Here is a 20,227-nt window from a genome sequence, read left to right as displayed (position 1 = left end):
AAAAACGACTTTTCCATGGACACGCGCGTCGCGCCACTTTATTTATAAGCGTGAAAGAACACGGGATATATGGGAGCGCGCGAGCGCTCGTCCCACACGAGAAAAATCCGGGTAAACACGCGTAATCCACGGACCTGTGCTTAGAGCCACTATATTCTTAATCCCGATTCCACGGAATCCTATATCTATAGCCATAAATTCAAACGATCGCGTGAATGGTGAATATATGAGAAGTTGAGTATTTTATTCGATCGAGTCAGTGGTTCGTTGCGGATCCAATTTATCATTACGGGAAGCTTCTAGTTAAGCCTTTACGGCTTCGATATCGTTAATTTAACGTAATTACTTGGATGTTTCACATATTTTTGTTGCTCCGTCCTTAAGAAAATAATCAATGAATCATTGCAACGTGGATCGTTTTAATATAAATCGTTCCAATATAGATTCGCGTTATTTTTCAAGGATAATCTTTTCACGGTGTAATAAAATGATAAAAAATTCCGAATGAACGATTTAAGAAACAATTAATCCTTATCCTCAAGATAGCTTGCATTTCTGGTATCGAATATCGAACACACGTACTTTCAACTTTTGACAAGAAACAAATAATATTTGTCAATTTGATTTGTAATTAATAAATTGCATTGTGTACGATGACACTCGCGATGAGAATTTTCTAACAGTATAATTCGTCTGATTCTTTCCCGAAGCTACACTGTTAACGGGTTAAGTACAGAGGAAAGAACGAGATAAATCACCGAAAAGTCACACCAACTCCCGTTGGATTAATATCTAATAATGGTAACCCACAAGTTGAAGATAGTTTCAATCTCCATAAAATCTAATATACGATATTCTATCCGATTATACGCGCGATGTAATCCCGCGTGTCAAGCGGCGTGATTAAGTGCGGAATATTCGGCGTTGAACCGGCGCGCGATTTTAATTCATCTTTCGGGGCCACGTGCTTCCCAAATTCCCCTTCCCTATTCGAAAGTCAACGCATTATACCGTGTCAACGATGACAATTCTACGATCGTTAGCTTTTTACGGCCCAATTCTGACGCTTCATACCCTGCTCGTCCTAAACAAATAGAATCAGTAACCAACGAATAAATATATGTAAAGCCACGGTGGCCATTTAACGCGAAACACCATTTGGTAACACGTGCACACTGGATTAATATACCGAGATTAAATATTTGTCTAGAAACAGAAACGTTCGATGGGAAAAATCAATAAATTTCGAAATTTAATAAATCGATAAATTTTTGAAATCAATAAATTTTCGTTGCTCTTTGTGTATCACGAAGCGGCTTAGTCAGTGACGAATAGATTGCAGATGTTTGTACATATTTATGCAATTTATGGAAAGCTGAAAAGTTACAGAATACATATAATATGAAAGAAATGTATAAAATAGCCCAAATACATGATAAAATATCTAGTACAAATATTTATAATTAAAATATTTATATTATAGATAAAATATCTAAAACAAATATTTGTTTGTATTCCATTATATGATATTTATAATATTTATAAAAGATATTTATGGAAATACTATGTAAAAAATAATATCATGTAAAAATTTGATAGAACGTTAAATCATTATTTGATAATACTAGTTACAAGTCGAGTGGTTAGCACGTGCGGATCCCCGACGTCACCGCGATGCGTTAATATCGAAAGCATGACCGAGGGTAACCATAAACGAAACCAGGGTCGAACAGCCGTAATACAAAGTCGGTTTTTAATTAAATAACGAATGATCGAGCACACTGGACCGGATTTGTAGCCTCGATATTATTCATTTACTTTTATCATCCGAAAAGAAAAGCCAAGAAGACAAAAGAACTCTAATTGCGATCGCAATAAAAATTATCTTGCATTTCTCAGGACACACGGTTCGAGAAGAAGCCAGTAAACAACATCGTTAATTTTCTAGAAGCTGTTATCTCGCGCAATTGCTTGTTTTTCGCAACGTCCCGCGAGTGTGCTCGACCTCCAGGAAAAACCATCCAGATAATTTTCCTTCTTTTTACTTCGCGTAAGATTGTGAAAATATTTAGTGCGTCGTTTTTCCAGTGTGATGTATGATAAAGGGAACGACGAGTTTTCATGTCCGGACAATAACATGATCGCGTCGGAGGCGGAGCAGCGTGAAAGTATCCGCAGGGCACCCCGCCCATTAAACACGAACCTGTCGTGGAAAGAGGTAACGAATCCCCGTAGAATCGTCGTTCTTTTCACGTAAATCTTCCCCGTGGAAAGAAGAATCCAACGGAGCAACATAAATTCGTGGTTGGTTTACTTTTATCTAATTATTCCCTCGTAACTCAACGCTTAACGAGCTGCAGCCTCTTCGAAAGGATTCTCGATTCAATCGACGCGTTGTCTATCTTCCTTTCATACGTAAAAAACTTCGTCTATATTCCCGATTATTTTTCCACGTTAGCGGACAAATTCGTATAAAGCGGCATCGTTTGTAAAATGTCAAATAACCGATGCTTTGTTACGGAAACGATTTACTCTCTGGACACGATACTCATCCGTAGAAACACCCGGGGATCACTGACCCGTTCCCTGAATAAAAATCGTTTATTCTACCTGACACTGGCGATTTATTAGCATTTGCAAAGCGATCTCGAAAACATCCATTCTTATTTTCTTTGCAATCTCATTTTTACCAGCTGTTACACAAATCCGTTTACACCGAACATTAAAATATTACTTCCTTAAAATACTCGCATAGCAGGAAAAATAACTAAACTCTGGTTTACAAGTAATAGAAATTTTATAGATTTACGGTACGTATTCGGAGATTTGACAACTGAAAAGTATTCTTTCGTATATCTTTCGATTAAGCGGTGTTTCTCTAATTACGACAATAGAAGCGAATGATTTTTATGATTTTTTTTTTTTAATCTAACTACTAGTTATACAGAATTTTTTGGGATGTAAATATAGTCTTGAAGTACAAACGTAATTCGTTTTCATTTTTTCTCCTCGTCTTCAGTTTAGTAACATTCTAATCTACCGCGTTTAATAATTTTTTAAACTAACGTGCGCGATAACCGAAAAACTAATCGATTGATCTATTTACGACAAAGTTCTTTCAATTTGTTATAAACCGCAGCAGGAATAGAACCGCAAACTTTTACTCGATTATTTACTCATAATACTTTTTTAAACAACTTATCTGTCGACGAGAGTAAATCTTTTCTCCTAAATGAGAACTTTCCAATTTTCCATGTTTTTCTTTCAAAGATAGGTTCAATCCCGGTGTAAACTATCTAACTTTGAGCAAATGCGTTAACTTTTCTGATGACTGTAACACACGCTATATTGCGCGCCAACAACGGTTATATTGTCAAACATAATCGCAAAACTCATATAACGTACAATAAACAACAAAAAGAAATGAAACAGAAAAATTACATTTGCAAGATTGAAAAGTCTACTTCCGTAGCTAGCTAGTTTACAAAAAAATCATTAGAATCACAAGCTTTTATTGTTGTTTCTAATTTTTCCGATTTAAATGTTGTACATTAGTCGTCGCGGCTAGTACGACGCGTCGGTAGCCCTAGCGTTAATATTCGACGTTATCCAATATTTGACACTATCAACAGTAGAAGAAACAAGTAAACCGGCAAAATCACCGATAGCGGGCCTCGTTCGAGCCGGAAACGGTACGTAGTCCGGAACAGATATCGCGTAATTAATCACAGACGCGTACGACGCACGGCAGCATCCTTAAATAATCCGGCAGCGGATCGGTCGAGGGGAGGATCGAAGATCGGTCGGGATCAGATGCAAATCAGATTCATTAGCGTTAAGCCGGAGGAACGGGGACGGAAGGCGGAGTCGAGCGTGGAGACCCTGCGACGTAAACACCGCCAGCACTGCGTCAACCTCTGCCCCAACTTCGCCGAGGGTTGTTATTGCGCGGTTACGCCAACTCTCCCCCGCCCCCCCGTGACATTCGTCTCCTTTGTGAATACGTACGTACACCTTCTCGAGATTTTTCTTTTGGCGTTCTCCTTTCAAACGACCACCAATATCGGTCAGAGCGCGTGTTAAATTTCGAATCGACGAAATTTTGTCGAAACTAACGTATTTAAATAAATCTTCCCAGAGATAAATCCCTCTAGAAACTTCTCTTTGCATCTATTAACACCGAAACGACGATAAGCATCGAGCAGTCACTGCGTTATATCCTAAATCGAATTCTATAGTTTCGAAGTTCGAAACTTATTTCTATCAAACAACGATGGATACCTAACATAGCGTATGTTAAATTTTGAATCTAATTTTACGAAATTTTTTATCGCGACTACTGTTTGATATATCGTATTAAAGTAAAAAATGTCTATTTTGGTGAAGTTTTTAACCGAGTAAGGAAAAGTTTATATCGGTTTATTATTTTCTATTTAAGAAGAGATATGGTATTGTCATGAATTTAATAGGTGGACAGAAGAAGTCGCAGAGGAAGGATCATCACGCTCGAAGAATGATCGAAACCGATTATTACCACGGGGAGAATACAAACATCGCAGTGTGTGGGGCTCGCGTTCAACGGTTTGCCTGGGGAAACGACCACGGAGCTATACTCCCGGGATTACAGGGATTACCAAAAGACTATATCACTTTCGATCATCCTATGCTGACGCCCAAATGTATTTCACGCCAAGTTATCCCTTAATCGCTTTGCTTTTAGGAGATCGTTATCATACTAGTGTTAATCAGTCCAGAATCTAAAAATTCTTTCAATTTCCGATCTATCAAGTATTCTACGTATTTGGAAACGTAATTAATATTGCTAGGAAGCCATGCAAAGTAAACGATTTTTTCTGAAACAGTAATAAATTCAAGACAAAGCTATAAACAAAAGACACGACAAAGACGCCAAAGGATACAAGAAAAAAGATGAATAATCTCTAATTTCCGGCGTGACAATAGAAGACGCGAGCCGGTGATAGAGTGGCCAACTTTTTCCCCTAGCGAACGATCGCGTCAATTATGCGAAACCGGGCGTAATGAAAGCGGCTCCCTGGAAACCAGTCGAAAACAAACTCTGAAAGGATCTTGGCAACCCCTAATCAAGTCCCGTTTAATAAAACGCCCGGCCCCTTCCCACCCCCTCCCGACTCCAGCCACCGTGGCACGGTGTCGTCCCTTCGTGGCTAATCTGACTTTGATTAAAGTTTTAGCGACACCTAAAAGCGTGCCGCCCGATAGAAGCCGGCGTTGGTACACACGCGTCCCCTACGCGGAAAGCTTGGCTAGGAGGCTAGCCAGTCGCTCGTGTAAGTCGATTTTTATTACGTTCCGGCGCATACATTACCAGACATCGGTAGAGACACGCGGTAATGGGCTTATCGACGCCACGGGATTACGGTAATAAAGCTACGGAGACGCGAAACCGCGCGACAAGTCGCAGCGCCGCGCCGCGTGCAAGACGCAGTCTGGACCATGAGTTCACGAAAGAGCTTATGAAACGTTTTTCGAACCATAGAAATATATACAGTTGCTCACGAAAGTATATGAATGCTGATCACAGAAAAATTGTATGTATAATATCGCGTGTATTATATGAAACATTTGTGAAACTTCATTAACGTCGTATCGAGACACGACTCAAAATGTGTTTACATCCTACATGCGTTTACAGAATAAAATACAGAAGTTAGAAGGCAACTTACAAGACATAAAATTAGAAAGAAATTAGTGTACGGCTTGAATAATGGTCTGAAACGTAATTAATGGCAAAGATAGTCTCATTGAATATTGGAACTTATTAATATAATGGATAACTGACTGTTTAACTAATTTTGTAATCTCTGCAAAATATGCTATAGTTGTAAAATTGAATTACTTAATAAAAGTATGCATATTAAATATTCCAATATTTATGTTCGGGAGTCACTGTATATTAATCAATGTTCTGTTTGAACTCTTATTGATTACAAACATACGTTAACCATAAATATATATTTTATCTTGTGACTTAATTTAGGTGTATATCTATATATGTATAGGTATACACATAGCGTTAACTAGAGCTGAAAATATATTTTTATACATATAACCTTTATGATAGAATGGTCAAAGTTTTATATTTTGAGACCTTCGTTGGAAATGGTTTGAAGATTTATTACTTATCAGGTATAACAGAGTACACCACTTCTTATAAATACGTATACGTTAGTTTGTAATGACAATATGTAACTGTTACTAATATGTATGAATTAATGAAATATACATTGTAATGCAGATATATTTATATATAATAGAATATATGTATATAGAATGAATATAAGTAATGCATAGGAAGGCTCAAGATATAAATTTTGGCTTTTTGAACATAAAAATCGTACATTACCAATTGACGAAGAAAAGAAGCGTTCGTATAACCTTGCTCTTCTCTTTGCTTTGTCCCCTTGTTATTGGAAACCGTGGATTTACGTTACGACGAACGAATACCGAGTTCTATTACGAAATTTTCGTTCTTCACCATGTTTCGCAAATAATCACGCTATGTAACAATCATTACTCTAACAAATTCACCTACAATTCACAAAACGTAATAATTGCGCGCGATTTATGAGCACTCAAAAACGGTGCAATTCACTACGCTATTGTATAAGTAATATCCTCTAGTGAGAACACAAGAAACTAAATTTGCTGTTTTACCTGGTAAATTTAATTTTGTGTAACGTTATCTGGTGGAACACGACATCAGGTATGAACTCCATCTATCGATGTATTTTGATATTAAAGTGCATAAGCCAGTAAATTAGATAACTTCTTACTATCGACTTGGCAATCCCTAAAATGTGGAACATGAAACAGCATTAAATATCAGGTCTATATTAAATCTTGTCTGTGTTTTTACTTCTTACATATCTACGGCGTCTTCGTGAGTTAATTACGAATATTGACATTTCGAAGCCAATATTCTTGTCTATTCAGACTTAAATAATATAGTTTTATTTATAATCACTTCGTGTTGCTTGTATAATAAGTATAAGATTGAGATGTAATGTTAGGTAAATTTAAAATATATATTTGTCTACATAGTATTTTAATGTTATTTACACAAACTTGTATTAAGCAATAAACAACTTTATGACATAAACATTGTAGGGTTTCTCCATTATCACAATACTCAAGTGAAATATCAGTAAAATAAATAGTGTAAATTATTTTCACAACGATATAATTAAACATGTCAACTTTGGAAGATAAGATTTTAGGCGAAAAGTTGCACTATTATTGTAGTAGCTCCAGCGAAGACGAAGAAAATGATTCTGCAGACTCTGACAAAGAGACAGAAGATGAAAAATATTCACAAATCATTACGGATTCCATAGAACCATCGTTTTCAGAATGGGATGGCACTTCCAGCAATACAGGTCCCAAGGGTGTCATAAAAGTAAAATTGTGATTGCGATATTTAATGAAAATTTGGAACTGTAATGTATATTTCAATATGTTTTAATCGTATTTTAAGGATTGGCAACGATATAAACAACTGCAAGCAGAAAAAAGAGATGAACAAGAAAAAGAAAGACTTCAATTAATAAAGAAACTGAGTCTAACATGTCGTAGCTCTTTAGATGAAGAAAAAGAGAAAATTATGCAAACTGATCCTGATCTCGCTGAATTATTAACCGATGAATTTCTTCTACAATATCAAAAACAAAGAATGAAAGAGATGCTTGCAAGAACTGAGAAACTTTGTTTTCGTAGAGTAATTAATTTGGAAACAGCTGATCAATTTTTAGAAGCAATCGACAATGAAGACAAATCAGTGACAATTGTTGTTCATATTTATGAACCTAATGTTCCTGGCTGTGAGGCTATGAATGGTTGTTTAATATCCGTCGCAGAGAACTATCCCTTTGTGAAATTCTGTAAAATTTTAGGTTTGTACTTGGAACATTTATTTGCTTTTACATCACCGAAATTATGATATATAATATTACTTTTGTTACAGGTTCGGTAGCTGGACTCAGTAAACATTTTAAGAAAGAAGGAGTTCCAGCTTTGTTAGTTTATAAAGCTGCTCAAGTTATAGGAAATTTTGTTCATGTAACAGATTATTTAGGAGTAGATTTTTATGCCTCTGATGTTGAAGCCTTTTTAATTGAACATGGGATGCTTGTTGATAAAAATTGTGTACCTCTCATCACTTCACATGATGAACATGCCTTATCAGACAGCGAATAAATGAAACAAACTTTTTCATAATTCTGAATATGTTCTTCCTAATACAATTTAATAAATTTAACAGTTCTTATCTATTTACTCCTAGGTAACACAACTTAAAGAGTTGTAATAAATATTATTTAAATGTAATAGAAATGAAAATGTCTGAAAATAATACCTTTTATGGGTAGAATCATTACGGATTCCATAGAACCATCGTTTTCAGAATGGGATGGCACTTCCAGCAATACAGGTCCCAAGGGTGTCATAAAAGTAAAATTGTGATTGCGATATTTAATGAAAATTTGGAACTGTAATGTATATTTCAATATGTTTTAATCGTATTTTAAGGATTGGCAACGATATAAACAACTGCAAGCAGAAAAAAGAGATGAACAAGAAAAAGAAAGACTTCAATTAATAAAGAAACTGAGTCTAACATGTCGTAGCTCTTTAGATGAAGAAAAAGAGAAAATTATGCAAACTGATCCTGATCTCGCTGAATTATTAACCGATGAATTTCTTCTACAATATCAAAAACAAAGAATGAAAGAGATGCTTGCAAGAACTGAGAAACTTTGTTTTCGTAGAGTAATTAATTTGGAAACAGCTGATCAATTTTTAGAAGCAATCGACAATGAAGACAAATCAGTGACAATTGTTGTTCATATTTATGAACCTAATGTTCCTGGCTGTGAGGCTATGAATGGTTGTTTAATATCCGTCGCAGAGAACTATCCCTTTGTGAAATTCTGTAAAATTTTAGGTTTGTACTTGGAACATTTATTTGCTTTTACATCACCGAAATTATGATATATAATATTACTTTTGTTACAGGTTCGGTAGCTGGACTCAGTAAACATTTTAAGAAAGAAGGAGTTCCAGCTTTGTTAGTTTATAAAGCTGCTCAAGTTATAGGAAATTTTGTTCATGTAACAGATTATTTAGGAGTAGATTTTTATGCCTCTGATGTTGAAGCCTTTTTAATTGAACATGGGATGCTTGTTGATAAAAATTGTGTACCTCTCATCACTTCACATGATGAACATGCCTTATCAGACAGCGAATAAATGAAACAAACTTTTTCATAATTCTGAATATGTTCTTCCTAATACAATTTAATAAATTTAACAGTTCTTATCTATTTACTCCTAGGTAACACAACTTAAAGAGTTGTAATAAATATTATTTAAATGTAATAGAAATGAAAATGTCTGAAAATAATACCTTTTATGGGTAGAAATATATATATATATATATACATATACATACATATATATATATATATACATATATATATATATATATAAATTTATATATATATATATTATGTGATATCAGAAAGTACACATAAACAGTATATATATTTATATTCATTTTTATACAAGATATAAATTTATATAGAAATACATTCAAAATTGATTTTCTTTTGGGCAAATAACTTAAAGTTTTTCTAATAATTGTTTTTTTTTCTCGATAGCTTTGCAAAAATGTAGATAAGTTTTTAAGATTTCATTATATTCTGTGTTTTGTAACTTCTCATATTGTTTTTTCAAGTTTTCCTTCTCTTTAATTTCACTCAGTATTGCAAATAATTTCTTATCTATGGCTACATTTAATGTTTTGAATGCATCAATCGTTATTGGGGTCTCCTTATACATTTTTATAATACATGACAACTTTGTAATCTTTGCTTGCACTTCTGCAACTTGCGCTTGCAATAATATGTGTTCTGCTTTTTCCAAATAAAGTTTACTTACATCTTTGTATTTTAAGGTATTCCACTTATTCATCAAAGCCTTACATTTCATAATATCTGCTTCATATTGAGCACATAATTCTTCAATTTTATCTTTCCATTGGAATATTTGTACTTCATGAGGCTCAAACATTTTTTTACGCATATTGCCATCAATTGATTTTAGAGTTTCCTTCAGGTTTCCTCCTAATTGTTCATATCTAAAATATAACATAACATTATTAGATTTACTCTTTTAAATGTAATAAATTTTAAACAATGATAAACCTTAATATAAATTCATGTATCTTCTCTCGTAGTAGTGTTTCCACACAATATTTAATGTCTAGTATTTCTTCATAACTAAGATCATATTTTGGCAAATCTGTGATTCCCAAAATACATAATTCCTCTTGTATATTTTTTGATGTAGATGGCAAATGCATATATTTGTTAAGCTCATGAATTGAAAGTAATCCTTTTAGTTTAAAAGCAACATCATCAGATAATATCCCATTTACATTCATTGATGCCTCTTTTATGCATTCTAAAATTATTTTGCTTTTTACATGTTCTCCTATGCTATCTTCGCATGAAGCAAGACATTTTATAGTTTTTTCTAAATGGTTAGATTCTTGATTTGTAGTATTTCTGCTTGTATTGTAACTCAAACTACATTGTTGTTCAAATAAGTTTTGCAATGAATCTATTCTACCAAATATTCGACTACAATTCAAACGAGAAATTCGGGAAATATCTAAAAATAAATGAAATTTGTTCTGCTATATTATAAATCTTTTCCTATTATACATTTATATTATGCTCAATTTCAAAGATTTTAATTAAACAACAATTTACATACCAGAGATCTGACTTAAATCGCCAGAACTATTCATATTGTCAACTTCTTATAACTCCTAACTAACTACTACGATTGTTTTGGAAAGTCTTTCAAATTCAAACGGTTGAAAAAATTATTAAACTAATAGAGAAGAATGTGTACTCATACTTTTGTAAATTCCCTACATCGTAACTATATTTAAATAATTTTCGTGCGGTGTTAAAATAAATAAAATTAAAAATAAAATATTTATTTTATTTATTAGAGTTAAGTAATTATGCTTCAATACAACTATAACATTTAAAAAACTCGACAAATAATATACATTTATATATATTCCTCTCTATATATATCTATACAGAAAGGTTGCATGTGTGTGTCATGTTGTATCTACGTTAGTAGCTTAGTACGTTTATAGCCATAGACGACGTTTCACTATTTGTATGAGTCGTTGTGTTTAACCTGAAAAATGGCGGCCAACATTAATGGAGTATTCACTGAAAATTTACAAAATGCAATACTTCAAAGTAAAGTGCTTATTGTGGGTGCTGGTGGAATTGGATGTGAGATATTAAAAAATCTAGTTATGACAGGGTTTGTCAATATTGATATTGTAAGTATGCTAATATTTATCAAAACATGTAATAACTTTCTAACCTACGCATTTTTCCCTCCTTTGCTGTTATTCATTCTTGGCCAAACTTTGAAACCGGCATTTATATTGTTGCAATGTACCATATTGATACTATGATTTTACAAAGAAAGTTATTGAAATCATTATTGTTAAAATAGTAAAAAGATTATTTTTTAACATCTAATCAATGTATAATTTTATTTTCAGATTGATTTAGATACAATTGATGTTAGCAACTTAAATAGACAATTTTTATTTCAAAAGAAACACGTGGGAAAATCAAAAGCTGATGTTGCAAGGGAAACAGCACTAACGTTTAATCCTGATGCAAAAATAGTTCATTACCATGACAGTATTACAAGGTAAGTTTTTTTATATTATTAAAATAATATTATATTTTATAATATTATTATGTATTTTTACATTCACAGTTCTGATTATGGAGTATCATTCTTTAAAAAGTTCACATTAGTTATGAATGCACTTGATAACAGAGCAGCTAGGAATCATGTAAATAGAATGTGTTTAGCGGCAGATGTACCATTAATTGAATCTGGTACAGCTGGTTATGAGGGTCAAGTAGAACTTATAAAAAAAGGATTGAGTCAGTGTTATGAATGCACACCAAAAGCTGCGCAAAAAACTTTCCCTGGTTGTACAATACGTAATACACCTAGTGAACCAATTCATTGCATAGTATGGGCAAAACATTTATTCAAGTAAGACTTTAAATTAATATTTCTCTTAAAAAAAGCATATAAAACAATATAAGAAAGTATACTCTTAAATTTTATATAGTCAGTTATTTGGTGAAGAAGATCCTGATCAAGATGTTTCTCCAGATACTGCTGACCCAGAAGCAGCAGGTAATAGTAATATTTAAACTTATTATAAATTGTTTAAGTAATATGCACATATAAAAAATTTTGTGTTACAGATTCTGCAGGCCAAGGTGCTTTAAATTCAGAATCAAATGAAAAAGGAAATGTTGATAGAATATCAACTAAAGTATGGGCACAATCGTGTAATTATGATTCAGAGAAATTATTTACAAAGTTATTTCATGATGATATAAAATATTTACTAAGTATGGATAATTTATGGAAGAAAAGAAGACCACCTACTCCTTTAAGTTGGAAAGAATTACCAGATGGAGGTCTGTAAAATAATTGCTTTCAGTTCCTGTTTGACTAAAAATTTGTGTATTTATTAAAATATTTATAATATAGTACCAGGATGCAGTAAAGAAGTTAATGAACCTGGCTTAAAAGATCAACAACGTTGGAGTATTTCCAAATGTGGAGCAGTGTTTGCTGAATCAGTCAAAAATTTAAGCAGTAATTTGAAAAATTTACAAGAAAAATCACCAAATAACCATTTGGTTTGGGATAAAGATGACCAAAGTTCAATGGATTTTGTTGCTGCATGTGCCAATATAAGAGCTTACATTTTTGGTATACCTCAGAAGACAAGATTTGATATAAAATGTAGGAAAATAATTATTAGTTACTATGATAGGAAAAAGTTATAGATCTTTCTAACTTCATTAATATTCTACAGCAATGGCAGGGAATATAATTCCTGCAATCGCAACTACAAACGCAATAGTTGCTGGCTTAGTTGTTCTCCATGCATTCCGAATTCTCGAGAATAATTTAAAAGCATGTAAATCTGTATATTTACGTTCGAAAATGAATCATCGAAATCAATTATTGGTACCAGAAAAAAATGTTAATCCACCAAATCCAAAATGTTATGTTTGTGCACCTACACCACAGGCCATATTAGCAATCGATACATCAAAAACAACAATCAAGGAACTTGATGAAGTAGTATTAAAAAATAGGTTAAACATGATTGCTCCAGATGTTATAATAGATGGTACTGGTACTGTTGTTATTAGCAGTGAGGAAGGGGAAACAGAAGACAATAATAATAAATTCCTAGAGGAATTAGGAATTAAAGATGGTACCATTCTTAAAATCGACGATTTCCAACAAAATTATTCATTAACTGTAACAATAGTCTATAGAGAACGACCAAGTTTAAAAGGTGATAGTCCTGATTTCGTAATTTTAGCCAAAGAACAGGATCTTAAACCTAAAGAAGATAATGATTTAGTGAAACCATCTACTTCAAATGGCCAGGTAAGTAAAATAATATATGCACATATTAATGTTTAGAAATTTAAAAATATATATATATATATAAACTAAAAATTTTACTCAGGTGGAGACATCTGATGATAATGTAATGTTGGCTAAAACTGAGGCTGTTTCATCAGATATGGCAAAGAAACGTAAAACTGCAACTCCTGATGAAAATGTATCTTCAAAGAAACGGAAATTGGAAGTTAATGATGTAGATGATGATATTTCTATTATTGAAAGTGATATAAATAATGATACTGATAAAGCAAAATCAAATTTTAAAATACATAAGAATTCAGAAGATGATGATTGTTTAATTGTACATGATGATAACATACAAATAGCTGCAACTTCGCAGTGAGTAAGTGAAATACATTGATATACCTCATAAAAAGTTGACAAATTACGTTTTTTTTTTGCAATCAATACACTAATCAATTAAATTTATATAGAAACATATGTTTGTACAAAAAATGTACATACATATCAATTCCAGTAATTCTCTTATGTGGTTTATTTTGCAATCTAAATTTTCATATAATTTTGTTAATATAATTCATAAATAAAAATACAATCATTAGTAAATAAGTTCATAGTACATATGATGATACAGTACAGGAACAAGTGACATATGTATAATAGTAATTTTACTGAAATTATTTTTGAATATGTATTTTAATTTTTACAGATATTTATAAAAATACATAGTGCTATGTTTGTAGTATCTAATTTCATGGATTATAAGTATGGAATGCATTTTTATACAAACAAGAAATAAATACATTTTTCTTACTACAAAATATTGTATTTCTCTATTAAATTATGGTTTTTTTTCAACGAATCTTTTCTTTGCACAATTTATATACCGATTAATATTGTAATTGTACATTTCAAAATCAATTTTATATTTTTCGTACAATTTTAAAACTATATCTTGTGTCAAATTTGCGAAATATTTGCATGTAATGTCAAAGTTTGTGTGTCCACCCTGCGTTTCCCCTAACATAGGAAAATATGCCTTATTTTTATCCAGACCAAATTTAGAGAACACATAATTAATTTGTCCATATGTATAATCATCTAACTTTAGGACATAATTATATCGTACATCACATACAGCACAGTGCGAATAGTATTGAGTCCAATGAACATCATCTTTTTCAGAGGTTTGTAAAAGCCACTCCAAAAATTCTTTAAAAGTTGGTACTATCTTTAACCTTCACAAAAGATAAGTATGTGTTAAAATCTATTAACAGTTGAATAAAGATATTTTTATAATCATTGTACCTTTTATCAGATGTAAATACTTTTTCTTGAAAATTACCAGTTGTTGTATTCGAATGAAACAATTGAGGTCTTGTAAAACGGAATATCTTTTCTGTATAAATCCAAGCTTGTGCAGTATGTTTTGAATTATCTGCTATTCGATCTCTAAAAGTAAAAAGATATAATGTTATTTAATAATTAATTATGCACGAAATACTGAAAATTATATATATACCTATATGATGACACAAGCCTTTGAAAAGGATCTCGTACGACAAGAAGTTTAAATATTTTTGTATCATTTGATAAAAGTTGCAATTCCTTTAATGTTCGTGGTGATAAAATGTCTACATCTCTATAAATAATTTACAAGTTAAAGTAATTGAAAAAATTATTTATACAAATAATTAATAAAAACTATAAGTACTTATAATAGCTTCGCGTGGGTGGACGATTTTTCATATCTGCAAATAATTTTGTAAAACTTGTTGAAGCTACTTTGCGAATCCAACAGTACATTGATTTATGTTCAGCATTATATAAAAAATGCCTTTTTATCAAAGGAGTTTTTAAATTATATTTCATACATACATTCGAAATTTGTTGCAGAATAATTGCACATTCCTATTTAAAAAAAAAAAAAAATACTGGTGGTATACGCACATGTATATTTTATATACTACATTCAAGTAATATAAACGTCTAATTGCTTACCTGTAAATTTATTAATTCTCCTTTCATTTCATCATGTTCTAAAAGTTCCATTTCTAAATTGATTGGTTTTATTACCTGATTGACATTTTTTATTTTATTAACTGATTGAGAAACTACAGAACATTCTTTCTTTGTTTGATTATACTTTACTAAAAACAACGAAACTGGATATTGTGTTAAGTAAGTACCCTGTTTTATTTTTAATAAAAAAAAGCAAACTGCAATGTATAAAATAACACATAGCATGCATTTTACAAATTGTATTTGAAGTGACATAATTAAAACTGAATAGATTATTGTGACAGTCATCAACTGCCAACATTAAAACATCCGTCCATGAATTGCCTGTGGAAGTGGAATAAAAGATAAAACTTATCTCTTAGTTCCATTATTCCTGCATAATGATGAAGAAAAGATCGAACGTGATGTTGTTGAAAAGGTGAAAAAGAGGCAAAATCAATTAATTTTTTTAAAATCTTTACTACGAAATAACGTCAAAAACATACTATATAAATCAGTTTATATTCATAATGTTAGGCTGTTTCTGTACTTAATAGCGATAATTACATGCAATTTATGAGTGATACATATTGCTAATTATGACCAAAATATTTTTTTCTGCTATTGATTATCTTCATAAATTTTAGTTTGTGAAAAGATTGTAGTTCGTATTAAGTAGTTTATTCGTTTTAATCGTTTTAGAGTGCTGGAAAAGTAAATTTTTATCGACGGCAGTGGTCTATATTAAAATGATACAATTCGATTATAGAAATTCGCATATTAGATAATGCAAAAGCAGTTGTTTATCATGATTTAGTTGATTCACAATTCAATATCTTTATTTGTAAAAAAGCTCAAATATATCAACATATGTAAAAATTACAAAAATATACGTATATATATGTTTAAATTGAATATAATGAAAAGATTAGAAAATAAGTAGTAAAAATTAGAAACTAAGTTAAGTAGACTATTAATCAAAAAACTTATGTTTCATTGATACTAAATGCATATAACACAAGAGCTGGTAAATTGTGAATCAGTTTTACAGCTTTTTTATTATATATTATGTGAAAGAAAAAATTGATTAAATTATTTTTACAATTTCGTATTATTTCATCTAAAATGATATTTCAATTCTGTTAAAAACAAAGTATTACTCAAATATGTAAATATGTTTATCTATACAATTAAAACTTTAAATTACTTCTTTCTGAATTATTAGTACGAATAATCACATGATAATTAAACATTTACTATTGCCATGATTATAAGTGTTACGGTACCTTAAAAACCCTTACTATATGTGCATGAATGAAGAAATGACAGAATAGGTGAATAAAGATAATATTCAAAATTTCTTATCTACGGTCCCTATATCTATGATGATGATCACGAGAGGATCGATGGTCACTGTGTCGGCTATGACGACTTGCTGTTCTCCACAAGAATTCGTCTACACTCCTTTCGTAACTACGTTTTTCAAGTGCGGATGCCGCTGCACTGTAATCAGGTGGTAATGGTAAACCATCGTAATACCTAGGTGGTGGCGGCGGCGGAGGTAAAGAATCATATGGATGAGGTGCAGCATAAGGAGGTAGAGGAGGCAGCTGATGTTGCATAGTACGCATATAATCTGCAACATATGCTTCAGCTGCAGCAGCTACACCCAATCCTGTGCTACCGTATCCCCTATAAAATTCATTTCTATCAAAAATAACATATTAGATTTACGACATATGTCAAAACACGTACATACTTGGAATAAGGAGAATCACTTCGATTGAACCAAGTAGCATACCGATGATGATGATGATCTCTTGATCCTCTATGTTCAGTACCAACTAAATGGGATCCTCTAGCTAATGAAGCTAAACGAGATCGTGAAGTTAAGAAAAGTCTACGTCCTCTGCCTCCCCTTGAGCGCAAAAATCTAGGGCTGCTATTAACAGGTCTATTATCCCGATATGAACGAGATTTCATAATATGTTTTGCTGCTTCCTTAGATTTTCTCAAAATAGGGGTCATTTCAATTCCTAAAAGATTTATTATAAGTTATAACAATTGTATTCTTTTTCTTACAGAAAAATATTGTATACTTTCATGTACCTTCATCTTCTGGAAATAATCGGCATAATTCTTCTGCAACTCTTGGTTCGATTTCCTGCCCATCACGTCCGATTTTCACCTGTTTACCATCATTCCATGGATTATATAAATGTAGTGTTGCTGTAAATGGTAATTCTTTCCTACATATCCAATCAACTTTAAATACACCACCCAAAGCTTTTGCAGACAATCCAGGTGGTAGTACCTAAAATATATATAAACTTCCTTCCTAGCAACATGTAACACAATCTTCAAAGATATATATATTTTTTAAATTAAATATACAAACCCAAGAAATTGGTGCTCCATCTCTTCTAGATTCTGTACTCAGTCTTGCAAACCCAGCAAACTTCCCTGATTCTTTCACAGAAAAAACAAGCAGAACATTTCTGGATTCTCTATAAGCTTGATTTAAATTGGCTTCATTTTGGGGTAATGTACTCCATACTCCTTTAGCCTTTGATAGTGTGACATTTTCAGCATTATTTGATTTGATGATGAAAAATCTGATAAAAAAAACTTTAAGACATGTTCTTGGCATTTTTATATTATTATACTTATCTAAATATTTATAAGTAATTTCAGATAGTAGTAGTTCATAATTATAATTCACACATTAGTTTTGGAAAAAGAAATATATATAAAAAGGATTTGTATTTTAAAAAATATCCAACCTTGCATCTCTAAACAAGTAATTTAATTTTGTTGCATAATCATAGCTCTTAGTAACTCCTTTGCTCTCCTTAGATCTTGCACGTTTTGTTTCAGGGCTAGAAGATTTAGAATCTCTGGATCTAGCACGCTTCCCCCTATTTTTTCGATTACGTTTATTATCTCCACGTGAAGATTTTGTTGAAACAGAGCTTATGCTTGGTTGACTAGAATCAGAATTTGAACTACTAGATGAAACTTCACTACGTGTATCATAAGTTTCATCTGCAGCAATTTTTAATTCATCCACTATATCATTTTCCCCGCAGCTCAGATTTAAGTTGTCTCCATCTGTATTATTGTCCATATTTTCACTTTTTATTTGATCACTTTCACTATTGCTCAAAAGTATGTTGTCACTTGTCCCGTCATCCAGGCTTTGTATTTCTGGATTTTTCGGGTTTTCTTGTATGAAGAGAGAGCCAATGCAGTTCTGGTGCCTTTAAACCTTTTCTGAAACGCAAATATAAAAAAGGGCTTACTAGATGGATATCCAGTATGCAATAATACTTGTCCAAGAACAATATCATATTTGAATGGATCTTGTAGATTTTATAACAATTACGTAGTAGGAAATAATGTAGTAACATTTTTAGTATATGAGAAGAAAAGTTCAGAAGATTGCACATGAAATCCGATTTAAGTCACTGTGGTAAAAGATTAAAAAGTCCATTTGTCAAAATGTTTAATATTAAAATTGTCCTTATGCAGTTTAATTAAAATATTTATAAGTCTTATAGAAGTTTTCAATATATATCTACTATTACTGCAAGACTTCAAGTATTTCTTGCTTCAAGTAGATATAGATTATATCTAATACCGCTAAAGTTTTTGTTTTGCTAGAAACAATGTTCAGCAAAGGAAAAGCTCCTTTTTCTTAATAATTCATGAGCATTTAAGTCCATGTATAAGTTAAAAATAAACATGCTTTAAATGTTGCAGAGATTTTCTTTCTTTAATTTAACAGAGTGTAGTGACACAATTCTTGTTGCTCTACGGAACACAAATATCTCTTTTAAACTTTATATACAAAAGTTTATCGTAAGGTTTATTATAAGTAGATAGTCTTGCTAAAATGTACTTTTTTAGCCTATTTAATATGAGAAGGCGAGGAGTCTTCGAGTTTTTCTGTATTTCAGATAATAACACATCATACTCGTTTGACGTCTCTATGCAGTCTTTTTTAAAACGCGAAGGCTATGCCTAGGAAAGTTCGTCGTGAATATTATTCTTAATAGCAACGTCAGCACCACAAAACATACTCAAAACCATCTTTTTCGTCATTGATTTCATTAAAAAAGTTCGTTTTACAAACATAAGTCCTTGATGTTATAAACCTTTACGCAGCTCGTACACACTTACGTGCACACTCGTTCTTCACTTAACACACTTCGCACCTCACGCAAGAATGCTCAATGACTACCATGCGTTTAACAACTATTTCTATTATTTCTCTGCACGAAATACACAGGAGACTTCCACAAGGAATTAGGTTTTTTCTCCATGAAAACACAATAGCTGATTATCTCCTGGCGGATGCATAAACCATGGCGTCCATTATATGACGTGTTCATTACGATCGATAGGAAGAATTATAGGTGAAAATCCAAGCCGAACATTTATCATGAATTTTAGGAAATTTTATTTTATTATTTTCATTTTATTTTGAAAATTATTTACAAATTTACATATTTTCTATAGAAAAAACTATCTTCTTTAAATACAGAAAATAATAGAATTTTGGCCGACGATAAAGTTTCTTAAATATATGCGAAACTATATATATTTTCTTATCATTATAGGATAGGATTTATCTTACTGATTTATTGAAGATCATTGATTTAAATTTT

General features: G+C 31.8%; 6 protein-coding genes across 8 annotated transcripts; 3 read left to right on the top strand and 3 right to left on the bottom strand.

Annotated features, from left to right (window-relative positions):
• Window positions 1-6,791: 6,791 nt before the first annotated feature.
• Window positions 6,792-8,256, top strand: LOC100749202 (phosducin-like protein). 2 transcript variants are annotated; one of them, XM_003489019.4, is made up of 4 exons: window positions 6,792-6,922; window positions 7,150-7,438; window positions 7,517-7,931; window positions 8,003-8,256. In XM_003489019.4, exons 2-4 carry the CDS (start codon window positions 7,232-7,234, stop codon window positions 8,233-8,235), a joined length of 855 nt encoding a protein of 284 aa, XP_003489067.1. In that variant the 5' UTR covers window positions 6,792-6,922; window positions 7,150-7,231; the 3' UTR covers window positions 8,236-8,256. The 2 variants fall into 2 exon arrangements, with proteins under 2 accessions (XP_003489067.1, XP_012240506.1); XM_012385083.3 differs by having other exon boundaries at window positions 6,819-7,052.
• Window positions 8,257-8,397: 141 nt separating this feature from the next.
• On the top strand, window positions 8,398-9,306 carry LOC100747643 (phosducin-like protein). The gene is made up of 3 exons (XM_003489089.4): window positions 8,398-8,487; window positions 8,566-8,980; window positions 9,052-9,306. The coding sequence occupies exons 1-3, from the start codon at window positions 8,398-8,400 to the stop codon at window positions 9,282-9,284; spliced, it is 738 nt and encodes a 245-aa protein (XP_003489137.1). The 3' UTR covers window positions 9,285-9,306.
• LOC100749085 lies at window positions 8,771-11,060 on the bottom strand. Its single transcript, XM_024367292.2, has 4 exons — window positions 10,815-11,060; window positions 10,241-10,709; window positions 9,523-10,173; window positions 8,771-9,458 (listed from the first exon to the last, which is right to left on the bottom strand). The coding sequence occupies exons 1-3, from the start codon at window positions 10,846-10,848 to the stop codon at window positions 9,657-9,659; spliced, it is 1,020 nt and encodes a 339-aa protein (XP_024223060.1). The 5' UTR covers window positions 10,849-11,060; the 3' UTR covers window positions 8,771-9,458; window positions 9,523-9,656.
• A 118-nt stretch (window positions 11,061-11,178) lies between these two features.
• Window positions 11,179-13,980, top strand: LOC100748845 (SUMO-activating enzyme subunit 2). The gene is made up of 8 exons (XM_003489016.4): window positions 11,179-11,406; window positions 11,635-11,789; window positions 11,859-12,146; window positions 12,226-12,293; window positions 12,365-12,583; window positions 12,657-12,914; window positions 12,988-13,574; window positions 13,657-13,980. The coding sequence occupies exons 1-8, from the start codon at window positions 11,263-11,265 to the stop codon at window positions 13,936-13,938; spliced, it is 2,001 nt and encodes a 666-aa protein (XP_003489064.1). The 5' UTR covers window positions 11,179-11,262; the 3' UTR covers window positions 13,939-13,980.
• A 253-nt stretch (window positions 13,981-14,233) lies between these two features.
• Window positions 14,234-15,898, bottom strand: LOC100747407 (carbohydrate sulfotransferase 11-like). Its single transcript, XM_012385078.3, has 5 exons — window positions 15,558-15,898; window positions 15,271-15,467; window positions 15,079-15,198; window positions 14,865-15,008; window positions 14,234-14,794 (listed from the first exon to the last, which is right to left on the bottom strand). The coding sequence occupies exons 1-5, from the start codon at window positions 15,864-15,866 to the stop codon at window positions 14,398-14,400; spliced, it is 1,167 nt and encodes a 388-aa protein (XP_012240501.1). The 5' UTR covers window positions 15,867-15,898; the 3' UTR covers window positions 14,234-14,397.
• Window positions 15,899-16,017: 119 nt separating this feature from the next.
• On the bottom strand, window positions 16,018-19,964 carry LOC100748963 (YTH domain-containing protein 1). Of its 2 annotated transcripts, none has more exons than XM_012385074.2 (6): window positions 19,459-19,964; window positions 18,341-18,830; window positions 17,956-18,172; window positions 17,667-17,871; window positions 17,317-17,593; window positions 16,018-17,249 (listed from the first exon to the last, which is right to left on the bottom strand). In XM_012385074.2, exons 2-6 carry the CDS (start codon window positions 18,682-18,684, stop codon window positions 16,919-16,921), a joined length of 1,374 nt encoding a protein of 457 aa, XP_012240497.1. In that variant the 5' UTR covers window positions 18,685-18,830; window positions 19,459-19,964; the 3' UTR covers window positions 16,018-16,918. The 2 variants fall into 2 exon arrangements, with proteins under 2 accessions (XP_012240497.1, XP_012240499.1); XM_012385076.2 differs by having other exon boundaries at window positions 19,740-19,964.
• Between the last annotated feature and the right edge of the window lie 263 nt (window positions 19,965-20,227).

Source organism: Bombus impatiens, unplaced genomic scaffold (genome assembly GCF_000188095.3).
Source record: "Bombus impatiens unplaced genomic scaffold, BIMP_2.2 scf_0317, whole genome shotgun sequence".
NCBI lineage: Eukaryota > Metazoa > Arthropoda > Insecta > Hymenoptera > Apidae > Bombus > Bombus impatiens.
The sequence above is the reverse complement of the archived record's forward strand: the minus strand, read 5'-3'. Positions and strand labels throughout refer to the sequence as shown.

What these genes read in the sequence shown, in the direction of transcription:
- LOC100749202 (XM_003489019.4), top strand. Translation starts at nt 7,232, where the DNA reads ATGTCAACTTTGGAAGATAAGATTTTAGGCGAAAAGTTGCACTATTAT. An exon ending in GTCCCAAGGGTGTCATAAAA is followed by an intron (nt 7,439 to 7,516) that starts GTAAAATTGTGA and finishes TCGTATTTTAAG; the next exon opens with GATTGGCAACGATATAAACA. An exon ending in GAAATTCTGTAAAATTTTAG is followed by an intron (nt 7,932 to 8,002) that starts GTTTGTACTTGG and finishes CTTTTGTTACAG; the next exon opens with GTTCGGTAGCTGGACTCAGT.
- LOC100747643 (XM_003489089.4), top strand. Translation starts at nt 8,398, where the DNA reads ATGGGTAGAATCATTACGGATTCCATAGAACCATCGTTTTCAGAATGG. An exon ending in GTCCCAAGGGTGTCATAAAA is followed by an intron (nt 8,488 to 8,565) that starts GTAAAATTGTGA and finishes TCGTATTTTAAG; the next exon opens with GATTGGCAACGATATAAACA. An exon ending in GAAATTCTGTAAAATTTTAG is followed by an intron (nt 8,981 to 9,051) that starts GTTTGTACTTGG and finishes CTTTTGTTACAG; the next exon opens with GTTCGGTAGCTGGACTCAGT.
- LOC100749085 (XM_024367292.2), bottom strand. Translation starts at nt 10,848, where the DNA reads ATGAATAGTTCTGGCGATTTAAGTCAGATCTCTG. An exon ending in CGATTTAAGTCAGATCTCTG is followed by an intron (nt 10,710 to 10,814) that starts GTATGTAAATTG and finishes ATTTATTTTTAG; the next exon opens with ATATTTCCCGAATTTCTCGT. An exon ending in ATACATGAATTTATATTAAG is followed by an intron (nt 10,174 to 10,240) that starts GTTTATCATTGT and finishes GTTATATTTTAG; the next exon opens with ATATGAACAATTAGGAGGAA.
- LOC100748845 (XM_003489016.4), top strand. Translation starts at nt 11,263, where the DNA reads ATGGCGGCCAACATTAATGGAGTATTCACTGAAAATTTACAAAATGCA. An exon ending in TGGGCAAAACATTTATTCAA is followed by an intron (nt 12,147 to 12,225) that starts GTAAGACTTTAA and finishes AATTTTATATAG; the next exon opens with TCAGTTATTTGGTGAAGAAG. An exon ending in CATCTACTTCAAATGGCCAG is followed by an intron (nt 13,575 to 13,656) that starts GTAAGTAAAATA and finishes AATTTTACTCAG; the next exon opens with GTGGAGACATCTGATGATAA.
- LOC100747407 (XM_012385078.3), bottom strand. Translation starts at nt 15,866, where the DNA reads ATGACTGTCACAATAATCTATTCAGTTTTAATTATGTCACTTCAAATA. An exon ending in AGGCTTGTGTCATCATATAG is followed by an intron (nt 15,009 to 15,078) that starts GTATATATATAA and finishes TTTTACTTTTAG; the next exon opens with AGATCGAATAGCAGATAATT. An exon ending in GTATTTACATCTGATAAAAG is followed by an intron (nt 14,795 to 14,864) that starts GTACAATGATTA and finishes TCTTTTGTGAAG; the next exon opens with GTTAAAGATAGTACCAACTT.
- LOC100748963 (XM_012385074.2), bottom strand. Translation starts at nt 18,684, where the DNA reads ATGGACAATAATACAGATGGAGACAACTTAAATCTGAGCTGCGGGGAA. An exon ending in ATTATTTCCAGAAGATGAAG is followed by an intron (nt 17,594 to 17,666) that starts GTACATGAAAGT and finishes TAAATCTTTTAG; the next exon opens with GAATTGAAATGACCCCTATT. An exon ending in AGTGATTCTCCTTATTCCAA is followed by an intron (nt 17,250 to 17,316) that starts GTATGTACGTGT and finishes TGAATTTTATAG; the next exon opens with GGGATACGGTAGCACAGGAT.